Consider the following 20,029-nt stretch of genomic DNA (forward strand, 5'->3'; position numbering starts at 1 on the left):
CAGCAGACTATTAAAGATAAGTTTATTCCAGACCCCAGGGAGTGAGGTAGAAGAGACCGGAATGCCAATTGTCCACCCACGCCTCACCTGATCAGGCGCTTAGGCCAGCATGAAGATTCCTGTGGCCTACGCACGACCGATTGCGAGTTGTTCTCGCGTACCTCGTGAGATCTATAGTACCATATGTAGGGACCTTTCAGGGGCTAGTAATATGAACATTATATTGTTGGGATCCTGCAACTTGAATGGCTTAGTTCTACAGTACTGATCCGTAAAACAAGGAAGATCTTATACACATTATTTGTATTTGCAAAAACCTTATGGACATAAGGCGTTCCCTGCTTCGGGCCCTTTGGAATCAGAGGAGGATAACCAGCTGTAGACAGGCCGTGCTGCTCTGTTTTAACCCCACGGAAATCCAATTAAATTGCAGAACAACAACATTTTTTGATATAGTGGCGGGCAGACTCAAAGAAAAAATGGGCCACTAATAGACTCGAGCTATGACCTTTAATTCTTTTTAAAGACTTTTAACAAGTAGACATTTTATTCCTTTTCGTACTTATTAAACCTAAATTTTTAGCAATGATATTATTATATCAAGTGTTGTGAGTTTTTATTAACTGTACAATAAATAAACAGACCGTCATTAAAACACTATGTGGGCTGTGTGTTTCATTGTATATGTTTCTAAGGGCTTTTCTCTTTCTTATTGCAGATTGGCATCATGTGCAGCCTGTTTTACAACTGTGTTTATTTACAATGAGCAGCAACTCTACAGATGGAGAGGAACTAACAAACCATACCTCAGAAGAAGATGATGCTGTTATAGTCACTGAATCTATTGCCATCATAGTTATTGCTGTCCTGGTCTGCCTGGGTAATCTTGTGATTACGGTCACCCTGTACAAGAAATCTTACCTCCTGACACTAAGCAATAAGTTTGTATTCAGTTTAACATTGTCAAACTGTCTCTTGTCCGTCTTGGTACTCCCTTTTGTTGTCACTAGCTCCATTCGTAGGACATGGATTTTTGGGGTAGTCTGGTGCAACTTCTCCGCACTTCTGTACATGCTGATCAGCTCTGCAAGCATGCTCACTCTAGGACTGATTGCTATCGATCGGTAAGTTGCCCAGTATATTTTTCTCTCTTCTCATCTTCGTGGTACAAACTTCATTACACAGTTTTTAAACAATACTGTACATAACAAGAATATATGCATCTTGCATTTGTGATTAACATTTGTTACCGTTTCACATAGAAATATATAATAGTATGTTCACCTACATCTCCTTATAAAAATATGATAATGGGGAACAAATGCTTAAGAGACTTTATGCAGGTTCTTCCTGATTGTCAAATGAAACCTTTAGCGAGTTTGTGTGTAGATTTGCATACTTGCACTTGCTTGTCATCTTTTCCAGGGTGCGGAATATTGCGTCTTTTTCTTTCATGGGCTTCATGTTTTATTTCATCATAATAACTTTATTTCGATCAATATGATTGTAAAAGTACGACTAAACATAAAATCATCACAAGGAAAAGTTTACATATAAAACAACCATGCTATGGTGGACCAACAATAGTAACACTTCACGTGGCTGTATCAAATTTTACCTCGTTTTGGCTATTTGACATATATTTTTGCAGGTCACCGGTTCCACAATTTAGTTTGCATAACCAGTAAAAAGTCATATTTCCAAATACGATCCATACTTTCTCCGATGAGGCTAGGTTACATTGGTTTTGATTCCTCGCCACAATGATTTAAAACCGCAAGTGCATAAATATATTTCTCTTAAATTTAAATACAGATTGAAAGAACTAAATGGAAGCTAAAATCAATTTAAAAAACAAAGGGTGATAAAAATGACCAGTTAAACAATTTTCTCCATCCTGGCAAAAACACAACGTTTTAAAAACTCTGTTACAGAACTCTTAGCTCCCAAGAACGCAACTCCCTTATGTGCATAAAGCAATAAAGTGAAATAACCGAAGTAGCATAAGTTAGCTAGTGTTGTCTGTTTAATGAATCCCATAAATTCATTACATAAAAAACATTATAACATTGGAATGTTGGAAGCTCCATTGAAAACAATGGAGCGCTCCGGGCTTATAATGGCTGGTAGAAGCCCGGAGCTCCAACATTCCAATGCTTCTTTGTGGCTGTGAACAAAGGCTTCAGGGAGCCTGAAGGGATTTCAATCCCCTCACGCTCCCTGAAGTCTTTTGTTTAATGTTAGAACATTCTGCCCTCTAGTGGCAGAATGTTCTAATAGCCTTATAGCCCTTCGTAGCAGGGCTATACCGGCTCGGGCCTTTAACGCTGCAGCAGGCCTTTAATAGCCGGTATAGCCCACTACTGCAGGCTATAAGGCTATAGTATACAGAAAGCATAATTTTAGAGGACTGAGTCTAGCAATAATCTCCTATTTTACATAAGGGGAGACTAAAATAGAACCACAAAAGATTTCCTTATAGGACCACCAAACATTTTCTGGGATGGGGCTCTTAACTCCCCAAGCACAACTCCCTTATGTGCAAAAGGCAATAAAGTGTAGTGACAGAAGCAGCATTAGTCCAGCTAATGTTGTCTATTTTAAGAGTCACAAAATGTCATCATATGCCAAATGTTATGCAGAAGCACAGTTTAGGAGACTGCCCAGCAAAAGTCTGCAAATATACAAAAAAGAGGGCTTAAAGCTAGAACCACACAAGCAAAAATGCATTTTCTGCACCAGATTCAAATTGACATAAGAAATCTGGCAATCGAGAAAACCATCAATCTGCTTGTGTCTGAGCTAAAGAACCTGAATGCCTCCTTGTGCTGAGTTGTACCCAGCCTCTAGGTGCTATCCAGTTTGCTCTTTGATAATGGTATGCTGGACAGCAGAATGTGAATAATGATTCTGATGCCTCTACACAAAAGGACAAAGGTCACTCCCACGTATAGCTACTGGCCATTTGCTGCAAAACAAATTGTGTACAGACTATACAGTTTGCTGGGGGGGGGTGATTTTGTCTATTGAGGACTTGTAGCAGGGGAAGGGTTTTGCATCCAAGAACTCGGAGGTCAAAGATCCTCTGCAATTTGTTACCATGTGGACCATCCAATATTCCCAATATATTTCTTTCAGGCCTGCTTTGGAGATGTAATCCATTTCTTCTGGGGTAACCCAAAATTTGTCCAGACCTAGTCTCCCCAGTAATGATTTTACAGCGTTTAGCCACCAGATCTTATGGACACATGCAGGAGATATGAGATCATTTACTCCCGCCTAATATGATTTTAAGGCTGCCATTGTCCACAATCTGTACCAGTAAATGAAAAGTCTGCTCTCTATTTTCTGGTCAGCTCCCCGATGTGCCATCTCTATGTACACCTGAGTCATCTGTGTGCTCACTGGGAGGCCCAGGAGTGATCTAATAAACTTGTATTCAGTTTAACATTGTCAAATTTAAATTTGGAGTTCGTCTTACCTCTAGGTAATCACAATAGGACACCTGCTCAATTTGATTACCTACCACGTACACATTTCTCTTGTAGGCCTTTTGATTTGGCAAGCCGAAAATCCTAAATGTATCTATGTTGGTCACTAGGCAGGTCAGGCCTACGAACAGTTGTTCAGCACGGGGGACCCCCCCCCCCCCCCCCAGCTCCTCCACCAGCCCCAGTAAGGCCATTCTAGGGATTAACCCAGGACCTCAGCAATTTCACTATCCACCTCAGTCCAAAACGGCTTAAGCCCAGTGCAGTCCTGCATTTCATTCAGAAGGTCAGCAGTTGGCTGTTTACAGCGTTCTCATAGGGAACAAGCATCGGGGAACATCTGTTGTATGCGTGAAGTGGATATGTAGGTCTCATGGAGATAGTTTATCTGTATCATATGCAGTCGCGCAGAGATTGCCAGCTCTCTAGGGGCCATACAAGCCTCCCGCCAGTCATCGTCTAAGTCTCACAAATCCAACCGGCTTTTGGCGAAGGGAGTCCAAATTATCAGGAGCGTGAATAATGAATGAGCGATAGATTTGGGTGATCTCTTCCTTCCCAAACTGCCCCATCAGTATCTTTTGTTTCCAGTGATTATATTCCAGGATTTGTGTGCCGGAGGCAAGATGCATTGCCAAGGCATGTCGCAGCTGGAGAAAACGAAAAAACTGCATGGTGGCCAGCAGGGCATACTGCTCCTGCAACTCTTGGAAGGACATCAGCGTAGTCCCTTTGTAAACATCTCCCAGATATGTGATACCTATACAGTCCCTTTGATGGAACACCTTTAAGTCAGAGAGCTGATGGAGCCACGCGCCACACCTTAGGGGGGGTGAGTTTGGTTAGTTTGCGGTCCGAATGAATCGAGCCAAGTGCTGCCCTCCAGCAGTGTATCACCACTCGGGTGCACTTGGACACCGGCTTCCATAGAGACTGTCGAGTAGACCCTCAAATCCCATTGTGTGAAGTTCCAGGCGATCTGCCGGTGTCATCCCATCCTCCCTATGAAGCAATCTACACCTCACCAAATCAGATCTGCCTTTTACCTTAAAAGCTGCTAACAGATTTGATTTTGCTTCATTGCAGTCTTTGTTATTCCAGGCCACATCCTTAGGAGTATTATGGCCCACATTGTCTGGTGATTCAATAGCATTTCTCTAATTTGTGTATACAACACTTCATGATTTTCCTGCATTATGACTATTCTTTCCTCAGGGGGAAGGGCAGACATTTTCTCAACTTCTACCTTAACCTTCTTGTGGGCTACTTCAATACATTAAGGTGCATGATGACCTAGGGGCATATGTATCAAACGATTTTGTATTCGCAAACGCTGCGAATCCCCAAAAAAACAGCGTTTGCGAATGCAAAATCGCAAAACGCGATGTATGTGACATTTTCGCATCGCATTATTAAGAAATCGCTAATTTTGCGATTCCTTAATTTTGCGTAAGCATTTAAGGAATCGCAAATTGTGATTCCTTAAATGCTATGTAACACGCACCCAAGTTGTGCGAATTCTCCTTAAGAAATCGCAAATTACCACCAACTTCAAGTTGGTGGTAATGTGCGATTTCTTTGAAAAATGCAATTTTTGGCATTTTTCAAAGTGCCATGTGGCGCACATACATGACCTTAGGGCATGTATGTGCGCCATATGCGCACACATGCTCATTTCAGGGGTGCATCAGGGTGTCATCATGACACCCTTGCACCTTTGAAATTTTTCTCAATTTGCGATTCGCAATTTGAGAATTACTTCCCACTCATTCCTATGGGCCTCCTGGCCCATAGGAATGAATGGGAAGGTATTCCTTAATTGCGATTTCGCAATTTGGTAATCGAAATTAAGGAATATTAAGAATTCGCAAAATATGTGCGAATTTTTAAATACATCCCGTTTTGCAATTCTCAAATAGCGATTCTCAAAAAATCGCTATTTGAGAATCGCAAATACGGTTTTTGATACATATGCCCCCAAGTCACACCAAATTACTTTTCCATTATTAGCGTGGGAAAGATCCCCAACAAGCCATGTCTCCTATAATCCGTGGTTTCTCTATCATACATCTCACTAAATTCAGGGTTAAGGCTTTATGGTCACTGTCCAGTCTCTTCCTTACTACTATGTCTTTCAGAAAGGGCCTAAAACTTGAGGTGATTAAATCTGACTCGAGTGACCCAGTCTATTAAATGTGGGCTTGCTTTCCTTATCGGAAGGTGTCCTTCCATTGGCAGCTCATAGATCAAAATTAAGTTTCAAGGCCAATTCTGGCTTCGGTCTAGGAAACCTCTTCAGACAGGAGATCTGTCTGTGGAATCTTCCACTGGCTATCATGTTCCTCAGTCAGATCAGAGGAGGTCAATCAATCGGGCGTTTGTTAAGTGAACTACTCACCCGTAAGGGTCTCAAGGCGCTGGGGGGGGTGCAGGTTCCAGTCCATCAAGTACGGGGTCCGTCAGAGCCAGGTTTTGAGGTTTCTTACGAAGATGGGAAGCGATGTCTGTCTGAGTTGGAGCGGAAGGGCGTTCCAGGCTTTGGCTGCGAGGTAGAAGAAGGAGCGGCCTCCCGATCTGTTTTTTCTGGTGCGTGGGACCTCGGCGTAGGAGAGCTGGGCTGATCGTAGGGTCCTTTGGGGTGCGTGGAATTTGAGTCCGCTGTTCAGGTATGCTGGTCCGGTGTTGTGGAGGGCCTTGTGTGCATGAGTGAGCATCTTGAACGTGACTATGGCCTCGATGGGGAGCCAGTGGAGTGTGCGCAGGTGCTGGTAGATGTGGCAGTGTTTTAGCAGGTTGAAGACCAGTCTTGCGGCGGCGTTCTGGATGTTCTGTAGCTCGCGGGTGAGGTTTTTGTTTCTTCTTTACTACCATGTCTTTCAGAAAGGGCCAACAACTTGAGTTGATTAAATCTGACTCGAGTGACCCAGGCTATTGAATGTGGCCGTGCTTTCCTTATCGGAAGGTGTCCTTCCATTGGCAGCTCGTAGATCAAAATTAAGTTTCAAGGCAAATACTTGCTTCGATCTAGGAAACCTCTTCAGACAGGAGATCTGTCTGTGGAATATTCCACTGGCTATCATGTTCCTCAGTCAGATCAGAGGAGGTCAATCAATTAGGCGTTTGTTAAGCACGACTACTCACCCGTAAGGGTCTCAAGGCGCTGGGGGTGGGGGGTGCAGATTCCACTCTATCAAGGAGGGGGTCCGTTGAAGAGCCAGGTTTTGAGGTTTCTTACGAAGATGGAAAGCGATGTTGTCTGTCTTGGGTTCAAAAATAATATTAAAATCCCCAGCTACTATTAGGTGGCTTTTTTCCAAATGACTTGGAAAGCATATTATCTAGGATATTAATCACCTCATACTCTACATTATGAGCAACCAACCAATTGTATGCATTGCTCACTGTGCCACTGGATTCAAGCTAGCCTGGCTGATGAGTGATCAAACACTAAAACTGGTCCTAGGATGCTTGTTTCCGGTCCAGAGAGGATCTGGCCCAGCAGTTAGGGCTGTACTGTTCCCATGAGGAACAGGGTCAAGACTGATTTGCATATTTATTTTATTTATTTATTTACGCAACTTTTATAGCGCGACAAATACCCGAAGGTGTCTCGGCGCTGTGGAGCAACTAAAGTTCATCATCCTACCGTCTTCTCACTGGTTAAACAACATATGGTTGGGTCCAAACTGGGGTGGCATAGTGAGCAAAAGAACAATAGATTAAACCCGGATCTGTGACTGGTGGCGGGCGGTTAAAATGTTTCAGCACTCCGTCCATCCTCTTGTTGTGTCCTCTATATGCCGCCCCCAATCCAATTCAGATCACATACCACTAATCCCATTCCATGATAGTACTTTAATCTTAGTTGGTTGTTCAACATTGGGCCTATGTAAATAGCCTATATTTAAGGTTCCTATGGGCCTCCCACTAACATTAGCTCTGGCTTTCCCCCAATCGCATGTAATTCTTTGCTCCTTGAGCCAGTATTCCCATTCAACATTCTATTGTGTTCAACAATTCGCCATTGAGTAGGATAACCCCGTACTCTGAAGCTGACAAACCCCACCTCAGAATTGCTTTCTCCCACTTTAGTTGTAAATGAGTTTGATTTTCCCAGTCAGTTTGTTCGATTAAGTGCCCCTGGGACCAGGTTACCCCTTTCCATCCTCTGGCCATTCCCATGGTGCAAAGGGATCTGAGAGAAGTTTGAGAATGCCTACAACTGTATAGGTTTGTGGGCGAGCCCAAACTTCAAAGACAAACCATGCCTAAAAACTCTCACGTCTCACCTCTTGATTTCCTACTGCAGATTTCTCTGCACTAGTGGTGGGGAAATCCACTCGTGTAAATGCATTTACAGCTGCCAGGAATCCCCTTGTTGACTTCTGTCGAGTAATGGAAAAAAAGGCAATTTCTGACCTAACTTACGTTTACAAAAATAATGACCTTTGTGAATAGGCCCTTAATAGATGTTTGAAGAACTAGGCTAGGTCATTATTTATTGGTGAGAGTTGTTGCCGAAAAGGCATCTACTACAGTACGATGGGGATTTTTACATATGGTGTTAAGAAGACTAAACTTGGGAGAATTATTCTGCTATAATTTTAGTTTCTTCATATGAAGGTTCCAAAATAGGAATTAATGTATTTGTCTGGTTCCAGAGTAAGTGTCTTTAAACAACGGTTCTAAACAGGAATACACTCGGGAGTTCAACTTACCACTTTCGCTGGTAGAAATAAGAACACAGTTAAATGTTATCCTAGATTCATATGAATATAAGACATTGAGTTTTACAAACAAGTTGCTGTTAACAATTTCTGAACCCACGTCTTTCTTCTCAGTTCTGTTACACCTTGTGGCGTCATTGGGACAAAATGTATAAGATTTTGCAGGTGTGTCAACTGCAAAGCAATGTTTTCCCTCAGAAAACGTCCAATTCCAATCTCCAAAAGAAGATTTTGGTTGTCTGGCCTTCACGATTACAGTAGGGCATTTAGTGTGTGTGAAGCTTTGTTTTGGCTGCCTGCAAGTGAGTCAGACCTCCCCACCTGCGTGTCCTTTAAAAAAAGAGGCTTCCTCATGTTACTATTTAAGCCTGATATTGCCAGCTGATCAGGTCAAAGTTGCACTTCCTGGCTAGAGTTAGGACCACATGCTCCATATCATGTTATGTATATGCAAAGCGTAAGTTAAACTCCCTACTACTCTTGTTATCTTCAATTTGGGATAATATTGAAATTTGCTGTGCAGGTAAGAGATTACATTAGCAAGCGTGTATACCCATCATAAGAGTATGGTTCGATCATACTATTCAGTGTTTTACAAAAAACATATCTCCCAATGAGTGAAGTAAGAATCTATATAATTTTGAGGAAACGTATAAAACCACGAATATTGGAGTTGCAAGCCCAGACTGACAAAATCCCCACAGTAACATTTTACTGCAACTGGGAGATATGTTCACTAATTAGAAAATGCAGGCTGTAGCTGTACCGTTCCTAGAGGCACACTGGACTAAGATATTGAATAATGTCCATACAGTCTCTCGCAGTGCCAGATTTAAACTTATTAACTACTTCCTCTTACATAGTGCATGCCTTACACCGGGGAAGATAATGCAGAATTTTGGGGCACGTGAACTGAGATGTCCTAGATGTGGAGATCTGGGAGCTGATATCCTGCATATGGTCTGGGCCTGTCTGGAACTACAATAGGTTTGGGAGGGAGTGATGGCCTGTATTAATGACGTATCAGATAGAACCCTCCTATGTACCCCACTCGTCTGCCTACGAGGGAACTTCCCATCCCCTGCTAAACATTGGTTCATTACTAGATTTGTAGACCTAACGTTAGTACAAGCAAAACGGGCAATCACTATGAAATGGAAGGCATCTACCGGCCCCCAGATGTCCATTTGGAGGATGACCTTGCTGACGTGGGCTCGCTGTGAGGGGGCAGTACTACTTAACCCATGTTCTCCCATCTCTGAACTCTTATGTAGTTGCTAAGCATTTTTTTCTGTTGCTAGGACTAATATATATTTTTCCAACACTAATGTTTAATGGCACGTTTATTTTTTTAAGTTTAAAACCAATACAGACACCTGTTTAACCAAAATAGTTTTCTCTCTCTCTCTCTCATTAGCTATTATGCTGTTCTCTATCCAATGGTTTATCCTATGAAGATAACTGGAAATCGAGCAGTCTTTGCCATCGTCTATGTATGGCTGCATTCCCTCATTGGATGCCTTCCTCCTCTTTTTGGGTGGTCATCTTTGGAATTTGATCATTTCAAATGGATGTGTGTAGCTGCCTGGCACAAGAATGTTGGATACACAGCTTTTTGGCAGATTTGGTGTGCATTACTGCCGTTTCTTGTTATGGTGCTTTGCTATGGATTTATCTTCCGTGTTGCTAGAATTAAAGCACGGAAGGTTCACTGTGGTACTGTGGTCATCGTTCAAGAAGATTCCCAAAAGAATGGAAGAAAAAACTCAAACACTTCTACCTCTTCATCTGGAAGCAAAAGGAGTGCCTTTCCGCATATTGTCTATTCTGCCAATCAATGCAAAGCACTTTTTACTATCTTAGTTGTGATTGGTGCTTTTGTTCTCACCTGGGGACCTTACATGGTTGTGATAAGCACCGAAGCCCTTTGGGGGAAAGACAGTATTTCACCTGCTCTTGAGACTTTAGCTACTTGGCTCTCTTTCACAAGTGCAATCTGCCATCCACTTATTTATGGACTGTGGAACAAAACCGTTCGAAAGGAGCTATTAGGAATGTGCTTTGGAGACCGATACTACAGAGAGTCTTTTGTTCAACGTCATAGGACGTCCAGGATGTTCAGCATTTCCAACAGGATCACAGGTAATGAATATATTCCCAACTTGTTAACAGGCACTTTAAAAACCTGTACATATATTTTCTTCAAAGCAATGTTAATGTGATACATTAATAATATAACAAACAATCTTCGTTAATATCACATGCACTGATTCTGAAGGAGCTGTAGCTAATTGCAGAAGGGTTCTTTCAAATGAAAATGAGTATTACATACTAAACTCTTCAACTTTAAGACATATTTTTTTTGTTTTACAAATATTAGGAGGATCACATGTTGACTATTGAAGTCTAATGGACCCCTTTTTGAATTTAGTTTTTATGTTTGTAGGAAAGGGTTGTCCTGTTAGTTTGAGGGATAGAGGGATGTGTTTTGTACAGCTAATTAACCTTGGAAGGTGAATGTGGATCATGTTGCATTATACCACATGTAATTGAAAAAGTGTGCACATTAGTGCATGGTTAGGGCAGGAACATTGGTTGATGGAGTCTGGGTGTCCGTATTTTGTGGTGGTCAGTTCAGAAGCTAGTGGTTAGACCATTGTTGCTTTATATATGTAAAGCAAGGGTGGATTAACTACACTTGTCAGCGTAAACTTATGATGCCAGCATTATTTTACTCATTCAGAGGGAGTTGAGGCAGGTGGATTGGAAGTGGTGTGTGTAAATGTTACTTATTTTCTATTAAAGAAAGAAGTATGGTGGGTTTTTCTTTCCTCCTATCAAGTCTGGGACTAAGATGTGTTGAAGGGTCGAAAGACATTGAGCAGTATGGAATTTACGAAGACTAGAAGTTGGCCAGTATGCTTAAGATGTAGATGTAAAAATATGAATTGCAGACCCAATGTTAAACTGTTTCACCAAAGACGATAATTTTATTTCGGGTACATGATCCTATTCGAGTCCTTATTTGGGAGTTTTGCTTCCTTGAATTGGAGATAATATCCTACAACTGCTGTAGAGAAAACAAACTCGATCACCTATAAACTGAGAAAGTGCCAAAGACCGATTTTGAGCTAGTTACTATAGCTTGTTTAAACAGTACTTTAGGCATTGTCCGCTATATCTCTTTTTACTCTTGTGCTTCAGAAACACAAAAATATAAAGATTTATTTTTTATCACTCTTTTTTTTATTTTTTTTTTATATTTTTTTTTAAAGATGTTAATCTTGTTATTAGACATATGCAACAGGAGAGCCTTGATTTATATAAAGAGTTGTGTGATTGTCATAAATAGTGTACGGTCAGCAACTGCAAGCTCAGATCCATAGCAGGGGATTATCTTTCTGCTACCATTACCGGCTAAGAATTCGAATATCACAGTTCTCCATCATGAAATATTGTGTATTATTCAAAGATGTTTGACTAACTCTGCTTATGTGCGAGATCTTGGGACAATTTTCCTACCATAAACAATTCTATGTAGAGAAGCCACTTTCTTATTCTTTATCCTTTTTTAATAAAACGGATTCTAGTCTTATTTGTTCTTGTCCTCTTAGCAACAATTAACTAGTTGGAGATTGAGTTGTTGAAGTCCTTACCGTATCCAGACTCTACAAGTCCTAGTGATTGAAGATTAGTACTGCTGGGCAAGGCTGCAACAGAAATCGCCATATGTCAGTCTTGCATCTGAAAATATGCTAGAGTTGGTTGCATCCTAAGCTCTACTCAATTATGAAATCATTTTGACATATTGAAAATCTCTCCATAAAAATAAATATCTTATTCCAATATTAAGAAGAGAAGGTTGAATGGAAACCTTATGAATCTAGTAGCTTCATTAAAACTACTTTCTGTGAGGATAGACATGCCAGTGGCTGCCTCCCACATCCTCTGCTGTGTACCTTACTAAAACAGCATTCTGGCATGATTCTGTTGCCCATGGTGAACATGCATCCCCTCGCATGCCAGGGTACCAGTTCAGTTCTCTTGGGTGTTGGCTCCTGAGCATAAGGGGGCGTGGCTTGGACGATAGCTGCCTGATCCCGTCGCTCTGTCGAGTGCGGAACATCACCGTTGGATCCCCCTTGAAAATGGCACCATATATGCTTGAAAAGGATGGCATTTCACATCAGAATGGTTGTTGCGTCTAATGATCTCCTTAGCTGAATGGGATATTGGCAATTAAGGACTTTTCACCGTGTCTCGATCTTCTCCAGCGAACCAAAATGGCGGACGTAGTGTTTATTTTTTCTCCTGGTGGCTACCGCTGACAGATGAGGTCACTCTGCATCCTGCTTATGGTTGAATCCTCGTGTCCACATCGTCATCTGAGGTCCGGTGAGGAATTTCTATATATTCAGATTTGCGCCGGAATGAGCATTGTCGCACTACGAGATACCTCGCCTGGCTCTTAAGATGGCAGCATAGCGCACCCGAAGGAAGATTTCTTTGTCTCCTGGGGTGATTCATCGTGTCTCTACCTTGTATGCCGACCGCAGTCACCAAATCGGAGTGGCAGTTTCAGCGAGTAGAGGACCGGAGGAGCGCAGTTGGTATCTGATGAGGTTGGGGTTCTGAATTCTCTCCTCCATTAGCGCTTCGATTTGGGGGGGAAAGCCCACAAAGGTATGGTTGGCGCTTCTGCATTGGCTTCCACTCTGCACCCTGCTTCCTGGTGGATGTGGCCTACTGGAATCTTTATCGTGCCACGTCATGTTCCACCCGCACTTACCACGTCTTGTGCCACATTAACTTTATCCTGAACGTCCTGGAGAACCTATGCCTACTCCCTCTGACATACGTGTCCTCTACAGAGAACCCTGCGGTCCACGAGTTGGCCTTCATTGGGTTCATGATCTTCTCCCTCAGCCTCATGATTCCGAACTATCTCCCCTGGAAATTGACTGGGTTAAACACTGTTAGTTGAGCATCATCCTCTGCACCCAAGAACTTAATATGAAAACATCTGGATTGCTGATGTGCAGCGTACTATAAACCTCTGTAAATTGAGAAAAATAATTCGAATTACAAACTGTGTGCTTCATGTCCTGGATGGCAACGCTTCTGGAATGGCCTGTGCTAGGCTTTTACCTTAGAGATGGGGCAAACTCTTGGCCACAGAGAGAAAACAGTCTGTTCCCCAAACTGATGCGGTTTGTTCCCTTTTAGTACTCTTTCTTTCTTTGACTACTTCCTTTGCTCCTATCCCCTCTCCCCTGAATCTCTCCCCTTGCCTGCTACACTGCCTAGCCCCCTGTCCTTTGTGCCCTTTGACTAAGCACTCCTTCTCCCCTTGTTGGGGAAAGATCCAATATTTATACTTTGGAGTCTCCGCGAACTCGCTGAGAGAGTCCACAGCGCCAAGGGAGCCACTCAGTTGAGGTATGGTATGGCACCCCTTGGCAAAGGACTCCCTCTCCCCTTTTTGGGGAAGGATCCAGTATGTAGGCCTTGGAGTATCAGAGACCCCTCTGAGAGAGTCCACTGCGTAAAGGGAGCTTCTCCCAACAGAGATGGGGAAATGATATCACTTCCCCCTGGGATCACAGCTTACTGGACTTTGAACGCAGCTTTGATTCGTCTACCGGTTTGTGTCCCCGTCGCCCTCCCCCTCCTCTTTCCATGCTGTCTCTCATCCTCCCCTCCTCTTTCCCTCCTTCATTCTCTGTCTACTTCCCCTGCTCCCACCCCCCTCCCCTGAATCTCTCCCCTTGCCTGCTTTTTCCCTTACATATATGTCCTTATTGTTTGTCTCGACCTTACATGTAACTATGTTGCCATGTTCTAATAACTGTGTAACCTTTGTAACGATGTAACATGCAACTATGGTCTGATACTCTTGTAAAGCGCTCTGATATCTCCGGGTCTAGCCAGCGCTATATAAAACCTTTTAAAATTAAAATAAATAAAATAAGGGTGTAGTACCTTCCAGCAGTATTGCTGGGTGAATGCAGGCATTGCTGCTGGAGACACATGACTGAAACCTGAGGGGCTTCTGGTAATCTGTTGCTAAATCAAATGATCATGATGTTTATTGCTCTGGGACCAAGTGAACAGCAGGCAGGGTAAGTCCTTAGTGTGGGTTGTCTGCTGCAGCCCAGTGCACTGATCAGGCATACCTCCCTTGGAGAGAAGTGAGCTGGGTGATCAAGATGTGTGGTGTATCCAAACATCTTTGTCATATAGTCTTTTGCAGCCTTGCACTGATGATCCATACTTGGCCTGGAGCTGGTGAGAGAAGTACGCACAGCCCCAAAGTGCTTTGTTTGAGGATGAGGCAACATGCTGGCTGACCTCTAGTAATGATGAGAGGCCTGTACCTCGGCAGTTGATTGCTGAATATCCAAGGTGAATTGGCTCTCCCTATCCTCCTTAGCCCCAAAGAAACCGAATACATGATAAACCAAAATGCTGAGATTACACAGTGTTGCTGGACTGTCACGGACTTTAAGTATAAAGAAGCTTATTAAGCGCTCGAATGCCAATGGCGTCTTGGCGCTGAAGTGTGAGAAAGACGATAGAGATGGAGATAGGTAGAAGTAGGTGACTACTGGACATTGAATTGCCTGGACTTCAGGGATTTCCTAAAAGAAAGGAGGTCTGGCTGAAGGCGTAGGGTGACGGGGAGCTTGTTCCATAGTTGGGTTGCACAGGTGGAAAATGAACGACCACCCCATCTAGCACGTCCGTATCTAGAAGTGCAGATCAGGCCAAGATTGGCCGAGCGAAGGTCTTGAGGGGGGACTTAGAGTTTGAACAGATTCTGACAATATGTGGACCCACCACCATAGCGTGCCTTGGCCACAAGGCAAAATGCCTTGAACTCAATTCTCTGTTGAACAGGAAGCCAGTGTAATGATCTTCTTGCAGAGGAGGTGGGATGGCCCTTCGGAAGTTGTAAAAGAACGCGAACAGCAGCGTTCTGCAAAGATTTAATTTGACTGATCTGGAACTTATCGATGCCCAAGAACATCGAGTTACAGTAATCGAGTCTTGACATGAAAAGAGCAGCCATTACCGTCTTCTGGAGTGCCTTGGGAATAAAAGGAAAGATTTTACGGAGGATTTTAAGCAAAAAATGACAGGCAGAGGTTATGCTGTTCACATGTGCTGCCATGTTAATTTTGTTGTCAAAGATCACGCCGAGATTTCTGACCTTTTCTACAGGGAGAGAACAGACTCCTGCCTCTGACGGCCACCAAAGATTGTTCCAAATTGGTGGTCCGTTCCCAAATTCCATGACTTCAGTCTTCTCTGTATTGATTTTTAGGAAACTTTGCGTCATCCAGGCCATGATGTCCTTAAGACAAGCATGAAACAGTACCGCTGTTAGCTCTGGTGTGTCGGATAGCGAAATGACCAGTTGCGAGTCCGCATAAGACAAAAAAGCAAAGCCATGCTTCCTGACAACAGTAGCCAGCGGCCGCACATAGAGATTGAACAGGGTAGGGGATAAGGCTGAGCCGTGTGGAACCCCACAGGGCAGATTGAGATTATCTGATTTTAAACCCTTCCAGTTCAATGATTGCTGTCGATCCTGCAGAAAAGAGGAAAGAAGGGCCAGAGCTCGCTGACTAATGCCTCCCTCCTTTAGTCGTTGCACTAGGACCGTGTGATTGACGGTATCGAAAGCAGCCGAGAGGTCAAGGAGGACTAAAATAGCCCTCCCGCCCCCGTCAACTGCTGCCAGGATTCCTTCTGCTGCAGCAATCAAAGCAGACTCGGAGTGTTTCGAACGAAAACCATGCTGAGATGAATCGAGCAAATTATTACAGTCCAGGTATTCAATTAGCAAGGTATTCATATGTTTTTCCATAATCTTAGCAACCAGAGGCAGACCAGAAATAGGCCGGTAATTTTTAAAATCAGTGGGATCAAGCGAGGCTTTCTTCAGGATTGGTCTGATGCTGGCAGTCTTCCAGGCAATAGGGTAAGTCCCTGACACCAGCGCTTGATTTATTAGAAGCATGAGGGTCGGACTGATCTTGTCCGCAACCAAATGCATAACCGACTGGGGACAGGGATCGAGAATTGAGCCTGATTTGATGGTTTTTAACATGTCTGTTACAGCCTCAACAGATAGTAACCCAAACCTAGTAAAGCCATCCTGCCTAATTTCGGAAGGCGAAAAGGGTTGGGATAAACCTTGGGCAACGAGTGGGGTTTAGAGGTTAGACAGATCATCATATATTGTCTGGACCTTATCATATCATTGCCAACTGATTACAGAAGTCCTGGTCAGGGCCGAACAAACTGCCCTGCTGAGGTTTGGCCAGAAGGGACACAGATTTAAAAAGTTATTTTGCAGAATTGCCTGTAGCCTGAATTTTCCCCGTGAGATGTTTAGTCTTGGCTAAACGAATGGCCTCTTTGTATTTGTTAAGGGCAAAATTATAGCGGTCTTTAGTGGCCCTGCTGTAATCCACTCTCCACATACGCTCATACCGTCTACATTGAACTTTTAGTTGTTTGAGTTTAGGGCCAAACCACAGGGCACCGGCCGGGCGCCTGTTGAGTGTGGCCGTCTGTACGGGGGCGACACGATTGATCGCTACCGAAATCCAATCATTAAACTGGGCTGCTGCCACATCATTATCTCTGTCTAGATTAGGAGGGGGGTGGTCAAGGGCGGCCGCTAGACCGGTGCTAGTAATCCTAGTCCATTGCCTAAACATGACCTTAACCGGTTTAAGGGAGGTACCAGTGCCGGCTATCCTGGCCCTGACCTCAAAGAATACTGCTTTGTGGTCGGTCCACGGAAGCGCATCAGCCCTACAGTAAGTAACATCTGGGTAATTGGAGAACAGCCCATCAAGAATGTGGCCTCCTTCATGTGTGGGCTCAGTCACTAACTGATGTAGACCAAAGGCTGCCATGACATCTAGAAGTCTATTCGTGTCTGGATTAGTACTCTATTCCAAATGGAAGTTGAAATCGCCAAGAATGGAGTGGGAATCTAGGGCCAATGGAAAAGCAAAGGCGGTCAATAGACCAGCAGGCCTTGGAATATCGTTACGTCCCTAAGCTTAATACAGAATTGGATTGCTTCAGCGTGGAATTTAAAATTTTGCTTATAGACAATGGCAATGCCCCCACCTCTACTACCCGATCGATCAAGGGTCAGAACTGCATAACCTGAGGGCAGAGCGGCATTCCAGTCAGGAGCGGATGCTGCCTCCGCCCAAGTCTCAGTTAAGAAGACCATGTCAGGGTTATGTAAACTTAAAAAGATTTCAGCTCGAGTTTGTGTTTTACCACCGAACGTACATTTAAAAGAATGCCCTTAACCCCTTCAGTACCCATGACGAGCTGGACTCGTCATGGGCCGCGGTTGCGCTGTGCCCATGACGAGTCCAGCTCGTCATAGACCCCGCCCGCTAATGCAACGGCCGGCACAGGGCGGGGAAAGGGGCGGGCACTGAAGGGGTTAAATGTCTTTAGTAAGGCCGGCTCCACTGTCCTGGTCGGAGCTGGTACTCCGCCAGTGTGAGAAGTAACCGGAGTAGGGGGACTTTCAACCTTGTTGCCCCCCTTTTCATCTCATGCACCGATCTGGGTAACAATAGACTTAAATTCCGAATGCTGTCATTTGCACAATATCCCCGTAAGAGTTACCAGTTCAAAAGGGTCTGTTGGAGACCTAGTGGCAACAGTCACTATCCTTAAACAGCAAATGTAAGATATTCTGGGTCACTTTAAATTCCATGATTACCCAACCAGGGAGGCAAAAGGCTGGTTAAGGTGCCACCATATTAATGTGTTGCCTGCCAGAAGAGGAGCTTCTTCATGCAGCATGCTCACAAGGTCCTCAGAAGTGCCTGGCCCTTAATCCCTACATGGGGCCCCTCCGCACAGCATCATTACTTGTCCTTTGACTAACACCGATCCAAGTCATTTTCTATAAATGTCAAGATGCCATGATTGCATGCACCACCAGAATGCCTGTGTTTATCTTCCTCCACCTTCAACCAAGTACTCGAACAACAACAAGATTCAGTTGAGGGCATTAAAATGAAGCTGTGGAGTTTGGCGGTAAAGTTCCTGTTGATATTCCTTCCCAACAAAGCTAAAGATGGTTACTGGTGCTAAGTAACTTTGAGTCACAAATACGAAAGCCACCTGGGATTGGGATGCTACGTTGGAGGAGAAGTATGTCCAACCTAGACTAGACCCACTGGGGTTGAAATTTCTGAAACTTGGAACAGAATGGGTTCCTCGGCTATACCCAAGGCAGCAATCCAACAGGAGAAAGTTGGGCATGCTGATAAGATTGCTAGGTTTGGGAAATGTTAGTGCCTCACCCACAGCAACACTAATTTATATTCTAGACACTTGTCTGAGGACATGGATGCTGGACCTTCAAGTACACCCCCATGGTGGCTGGTACCATTTAATTAAAGTGCAATTGGCAGCAACTACCAGGGATATTACACTTACTGTATGTGACAAAATTGCCCGGCTAAAACTCCCAGAGCAATACGTTGACAAGAGTAGAAGTTTGTACCTTCGACACTGTCTGCCACCGTACCCTAGTACAACGCCTCAGCAACGTCGGAGTCCAAGAAAAGGCACTGGAGTGGATCATCTCCTTCCTCGCCGGAAGGACACAGAGAGTCCGCCTCCCTCCGTTCAGATCTGAAGCCACCGAAGTCATCTGCGGCGTCCCTCAAGGCTCCTCGCTCAGTCCTACTCTCTTCAACGTCTACATGAGCCCCCTCGCTGACATCGCACGCCAGCACAACCTCAACATCATCTCCTACGCCGACGACACCCAGCTGATCCTCTCCCTCACCAACGACCCCGCCACCGCCAGAGCCAACCTTCACGAAGGGATGAAAGAGGTAGCCGAATGGATGAAGAACAGCCGCCTGAAACTGAACTCGGACAAGACGGAAGTCCTCATCCTGGGATCCTCACCCGCCGCTTGGGACGACTCCTGGTGGCCCCCCGCCCTAGGCAGCGCACCCAAACCAACAGACCACGCACGCAACCTGGGCTTCATCCTGGACTCCTCCCTCTCCATGACCAGACAAGTCAACGCTGTCTCCTCGTCGTGCTTCAACATCCTGCGTATGCTACGCAAGATCTTCCGGTGGATCCCCACCGAGACCAGGAAGACGGTCACCCAGGCCCTCGTCACCAGCCGTCTGGACTACGGCAACTCCCTCTACGCTGGAACCACCGCCAAACTCCAGAAGAGACTCCAGCGGATCCAGAACGCCTCAGCACGACTCATCCTGGACATCCCCCGTCGCAGCCACATCTCCAGACACTTGAGAGACCTGCACTGGCTCCCGGTCAACAAGAGAATCACCTTCCGTCTCCTCACCCACGCACACAAAGCCCTACACAACCAAGGCCCAGGATACCTCAACAGCCGCCTCAACTTCTACTCTCCCAAACGCCAGCTTCGATCGACCAGCCACGCCCTCGCCACCGTCCCCCGCATCCGAAGAGCCACCACAGGGGGACGATCCTTCTCCTACCTCGCCGCCAAGACATGGAACTCCCTCCCCACCCACCTCCGCCAGACCCAGGACCACTTCGCCTTCAGGAAGCAACTCAAGACTTGGCTGTTCGAGCAATAGCGGACCCCCCAGCGCCTTGAGACCCTCTGGGTGAGTAGTGCGCTATATAAATGCGATGATTGATTGATTGTAGCATAATTTAGAATTAGGTTATGAATAGGGTAGCCATTATGCTAATACTATTCTCTTGAATAGGATTTTCTTCCACAAAAAGGTGGCAGAGTCC

At 44.5% G+C, this 20,029-nt stretch overlaps 1 protein-coding gene across 3 annotated transcripts in view; it reads left to right on the plus strand.

Annotated features, from left to right (window-relative positions):
* The window catches only part of GPR161 (G protein-coupled receptor 161), a 108,543-nt gene that overhangs the window by 40,017 nt on the left and 48,497 nt on the right, over positions 1–20,029 (plus strand). For all 3 annotated transcript variants that reach the window (XM_085622993.1, XM_085622994.1, XM_085622992.1), the window contains 2 exons: positions 719–1,124; positions 9,636–10,360. In XM_085622993.1, the coding sequence (XP_085479119.1) occupies positions 763–1,124; positions 9,636–10,360 (1,087 nt within the window). In that variant the 5' untranslated portion in view covers positions 719–762. The remainder of the gene's footprint in view (positions 1–718; positions 1,125–9,635; positions 10,361–20,029) is intronic.

Source organism: Triturus cristatus, chromosome 8 (assembly GCF_964204655.1).
Source record: "Triturus cristatus chromosome 8, aTriCri1.1, whole genome shotgun sequence".
NCBI classification, from domain to species: domain Eukaryota; kingdom Metazoa; phylum Chordata; class Amphibia; order Caudata; family Salamandridae; genus Triturus; species Triturus cristatus.